The sequence below is a fragment of the Haematobia irritans genome, chromosome 1 (genome assembly GCF_050003625.1).
Source record: "Haematobia irritans isolate KBUSLIRL chromosome 1, ASM5000362v1, whole genome shotgun sequence".
Taxonomy (NCBI): Eukaryota; Metazoa; Arthropoda; class Insecta; order Diptera; family Muscidae; genus Haematobia; species Haematobia irritans.
This window is the reverse complement of record NC_134397.1, coordinates 267,182,247-267,187,449: the sequence shown is the minus strand read 5'-3', so window position 1 is coordinate 267,187,449 and position 5,203 is coordinate 267,182,247. Positions and strand designations below refer to the sequence as shown.

At 38.2% G+C, this 5,203-nt stretch overlaps 1 protein-coding gene across 1 annotated transcript; it reads left to right on the top strand.

Moving 5' to 3' along the window:
* The first annotated feature begins 2,043 nt into the window (after positions 1 to 2,043).
* LOC142236365 (seminase-like) lies at positions 2,044 to 2,769 on the top strand. The gene has a single exon (XM_075307612.1). It carries the CDS (start codon positions 2,044 to 2,046, stop codon positions 2,767 to 2,769), a length of 726 nt encoding a protein of 241 aa, XP_075163727.1.
* The last annotated feature ends 2,434 nt before the right edge of the window (positions 2,770 to 5,203 follow it).

Below are 5,203 nucleotides of genomic sequence, written 5' to 3'. Positions count from 1 at the left end.
AAATTCATGAATTGGGCTTCGAATTGCTTCCCCACCCACCGTATTCTCCAGATCTGGCCCCCAGCAACTTTTTCTTGTTCTCAAACCTCAAAAGGATGCTCGCAGCGAAAAAATTTGGCTGCAATGAAGAGGTGATCGCCAAAATTGAGGCCTATTTTGAGGCAAAACCGAAGGAGTACTACCAAAATGGTATCAAAAAATTGGAAGGTCGTTATAATTGTTGTATCGCTCCTGAAGGGAACTATGTTGAATAATAAAAACGAATTTTGACAAGAAAATGTGTTTTTCTTTATTAGACCGGGGACTTATCAGCCAACCTGTTAGTATATGGTCTCTAATGACCATCCAAAAATTGGTCCACATCGGTGCATAATTATGTATAGCCCCCATATAAACCATCACCAGATTTGACCTCCGGAGCCATTTGGAAGACCAAAATTCATCTGATTCAGTTGATATTTGGTATGTGGTGTTAATATATGGCCTCAAACACCCATGCCAAAATGTGTCGAAATCGGTCCATAATTATATATAGCCCCCATATAAATCGATCCCCAGATTTGGCCCCGGAGCCCCTTAGAAGAGCAAAATTCATCCGATTCGGTTGAAATTTGGTACGTGATGTTACTATATGGTATCCAACAACCATACAGGAATTGGTTCATATCTGTCCATAATTATATATAACCCCCATATAAACCGATCCCCAGATTTGACCTTCGGTGTCTTTTGATATATGATATTTAACCAAAAGTAGTCCATATAAGTCCCGATCCCGAGATTTGGTTTTGGAGCCTCTTGGAGGAGCAAATTTTATCTGAGTCAGTTGAAATTTGGTACATTGTGCTAGTATATGGCTTTTAACAACCATGCCTAACTAGGTCCATATCGGTCTATAGTTATATATAGCCCTCATATAAATCGATCCCCAATCACACAAAAATTGATCCATATCAAGTACATAATTGTATATAGCCCCCATATAAGCGACCCTCATATTTCAATTTTGGCTCCCTACGTACCGTGCAAAAGTCCATATCGATTCCTAATTATTTGTAGACTTAGTCCATACCTTACCACGTATGGACTAACTCACAATTTAGAAAACGATTTAAGATACCACAACCCAAGTAATTCGATTATGGATGACAGTCTTTCGTAGAAGTTTCTACGCTATCCATGGTGGAGGGTACATAAGATTCGGCCTGGTCGAACTTACGGCCATATATACTTGTTATCCTGTTGAATTTTTTTATATGATTCTGATGGTAATGGTCCACCAGACGTGGCGTCCATAGGTAGCTACTGGTCTAAAAATCGCTGTAAAAAACCAGTGAAAGAGGGATATCTTCATTGCCCAGCATTCCCCGACCAGCTTATGGCACGCGTACATTGCGGCATAGGCCTTCATTAGACGTACTGTTGTAATTTCCAGCCAGTTTAGTCAGGAGTCCAAGACCACTCCCAAGTACTTTGGCGATTTTGAGAGGGCCAATATCGTTTCTTGAAATTGTGGGCCTTGTAGCCGATGGTTTTCCATCCTCTAGTGAAGAGCACCAGCTCAGACTTCTTTGGGTGAACGCCCAAACCATAGTTCTTTGTCGAGTCGGAATAGAAACTGTAAAGCCTCATACAGTATATCAGAAATTGTGTTCAGAAGGTTTCCTGACACCATCAGAACAATGTTATCCGCATACGCCATTATCTTTACTCCTTTGAGGTGAAGAAAAGTTAGAATCTTATCTCTTATGAGTAGCCAGGACCATAGCTATGAATATACTTCATATAAAGTCGACTTTCGATATTTAAAAGTATTACTAACACAATAGCAAACTTAGTATACCCTCATCTCTATTTTATTGTAGTGGGTATACACAGAAACACGGGAATGCTAATATATTTGCATATTTTGAATTTTTTTTTGCATATTTAGCTAAGCTATCTTCAAGTTTGTGTTGATTATTTCTTTGGTAAACGTCGAAAAGTGTGAACATGCGTTTTAAAAATTTCGGAGTTTTCACATTCCTTTTACTTGCACTTAATATGAGTTCAGTGGTATCTAGTATAGATGATGATCTAAATCGAATTATTGGTGGCACAAAGGGTTTCGTGGCAAACACCCCATATATGCTGTACATCAAACTGGACAATAAATTCATATGTGGAGCATCGTTGTACAGTGAGTATTTGGCATTAACTGCGGCCCATTGTGTATTTGGAGTTAACCCGAGTCGACTAGCTGTTGTTGGCGGTACGAATAGGCTTGGAGGTTCTGGTATCACACGAAGGGTAACTAAACTGGCCGTACCAAAATCCTATTCCAGGCGAACAATGTCAAATGATGTGGCTCTGCTAAGACTAGACAGACGCATGAGAGGACGTAACATAAGAAAAATTAAACTCTTCTCAGGGCGTCTGAGAAAAGGTATGCGTGTTCGAGTTTCAGGCTGGGGTTTAACATCGGAAAATGGTAGGTCAGCTTCCCGACATTTGCGAAGTGTCGTAGTCCCACTTACTAAACGCGGTAAATGCCAAAGGCTTTACAAAGATGTTACTCGCATAACAAAAACAATGTTTTGTGCTTCGAAGCCTGGCATCAAGGATTCGTGTTCTGGAGATTCTGGAGGTCCCGCTGTCTATAAAGGTAAACAAGTTGGTATCGTATCATGGGGATATGGATGTGCTCACAGAAATTATCCTGGTGTTTATTCGAAAATTGCAACTCTAAAGAAATTTATTCGCAAGGCTGCGAAGCTTTTGCGAAGATAGAAAGGTTTTGCAAATTTGATATTTGATGTGTAATTAATAAACAAGTTCTTTTGTTCAAATATCCAAAATTTTGTTCTTTTATTTTGCTGCGGTAACAAAGAAAATTCTAGGATGACATTTATTTGCACAAGAATAGGTTTGTTAATATATCGCATAAATAGAGTGAAACATATTTATGTTATAGAGGCTAGATTTAAGGCTGGATAGCATTAAAACCAAAAGTCTTTATTTTATAGAAGACACATATTTGGCTTGGAAACAATACGAAAATCTTTAAGAGAAGCTCAAAATCTTTAAATTCAATTAAAATTTCAGGTTGGAACAAACTGCCCAAAGATATCCATTTTTAAGTCGAGTATCATAATTCTAAGAACAAAACGCCTGTTTCATCAAGACGATATTTTTCCACCATCCACCATTGGGTGGGCGGTTATTAACTTTCCGTTTGTAACGTATCGAAATATTGGTCTCAGACACCATAAATTATATATATGTATATATTGTTTCCAATTTCAGTGGCATTTGTTCTTGTATCAAACAAGACAGACCATGAACCAAATATTAGGGTTTCCTTTGAAATTTCAGGAGGGCTTGAGGACTTGAGGACACTTCCCGAAGATAAATTTAAAGATTTCACCTATGAGGTCTATATCAGATTCTGGATTTATAAGAACCATGTTTGTTTGAGTTTTAGAGGAATCATTAACATCTCTTGTAGGTGTGCAAGAAAATTATAAAATAATTGATTTGAAATCTTAAATCTGCAGAAGTAAAATCTGGAAATGTTACATTGAGTTTCAAGCAATTTTCATGATCAGGGCGCCTTCTACACCCTCAAGAAGTGAAGTCGGTCTATATGGAGGCATTACCAAATGGACCGATAAAAACTTAATCCGATACACGTTTTTGTGAGAGTAAAATAAAGGGTGATTCTTTTGAGGTTAGGATTTTCATGCATTAGTATTTGACAGATCACGTGGGATTTCAGACATGGTGTCAAAGAGAAAGATGCTCAGTATGCTTTGACATTTCATCATGAATAGACTTACGATCTGCCACAACGTCGAATTTTCAGTGAATGGGCCCTAGAAAAGTTGGCAGAAAATCCGCTTTTTTATCGACAAATTTTGTTCAGCGATGAGGCTCATTTCTGGTTGAATGGCTACGTAAATAAGCAAAATTGCCGCATTTGGAGTGAAGAGCAACCAGAAGCCGTTCAAGAACTGCCCATGCATCCCGAAAAATGCACTGTTTGGTGTGGTTTGTACGCTGGTGGAATCATTGGACCGTATTTTTTCAAAGATGCTGTTGGACGCAACGTTACGGTGAATGGCGATCGCTATCGTTCGATGCTAACAAACTTTTTGTTGCCAAAAATGGAAGAACTGAACTTGGTTGACATGTGGTTTCAACAAGATGGCGCTACATGCCACACAGCTCGCGATTCTATGGCCATTTTGAGGGAAAACTTCGGAGAACAATTCATCTCAAGAAATGGACCGGTAAGTTGGCCACCAAGATCATGCGATTTGACGCCTTTAGACTATTTTTTGTGGGGCTACGTCAAGTCTAAAGTCTACAGAAATAAGCCAGCAACTATTCCAGCTTTGGAAGACAACATTTCCGAAGAAATTCGGGCTATTCCGGCCGAAATGCTCGAAAAAGTTGCCCAAAATTAGACTTTCCGAATGGACCACCTAAGACGCAGCCGCGGTCAACATTTAAATGAAATTATCTTCAAAAAGTAAATGTCATGGACCAATCTAACGTTTCAAATAAAGAACCGATGAGATTTTGCAAATTTTATGCGTTTTTTTTTTTAAAAAGTTATCAAGCTCTTAACAAATCACCCTTTAGAAATCGCAACGTACGAGGTGTAAGTCAAAATATTCAGACAAAGGAAATTAAAAAAACGGCGGAAAATATACAAAAATTAATAAGGGATCTTCATAAAAATAACGAAAGGGCACTATACTCTTTTCAGAGTTGGGAGGAAAGAGTGAAAAATTAGACAGTAAAATGTATAAAAACAAAGTTTAGTTCCTTTTTATTAGTAAGTAGTCCAAGAGGAGTTGACGGACACCATAAAATATGAAAGCGGGCATTCAGTTCGTGTTTTGCAGCTAAAACAATTGAAAAAGTTTATTTTCTTTAAAATGAATTATTAAAGAAAAGTAAAAGACAAAACAGGGTCATTTTAGAGCGATAAGATTATACTCGTCGGAGCAGAGATTCAACCCGCGACCCTTTGCATGCAAGACAGATTTGCTAACCACTGTTCCACGTGGCCAATGTATGTTTCTGTTAAATAGTGTTATGTGGGCGCTGCAAACTATGTTATATAAATGAAACTTATAACTATAATTGTCTGCTGATGACTATAACAGCCCTACGTAGCCCAGTGGATAGTGTGTTGCCTTACAAACTGTATGGT

Bases quoted from the DNA above. Each gene is read 5' to 3' on its own strand.
- LOC142236365 (XM_075307612.1), top strand. From the start codon at position 2,044: ATGAGTTCAGTGGTATCTAGTATAGATGATGATCTAAATCGAATTATT.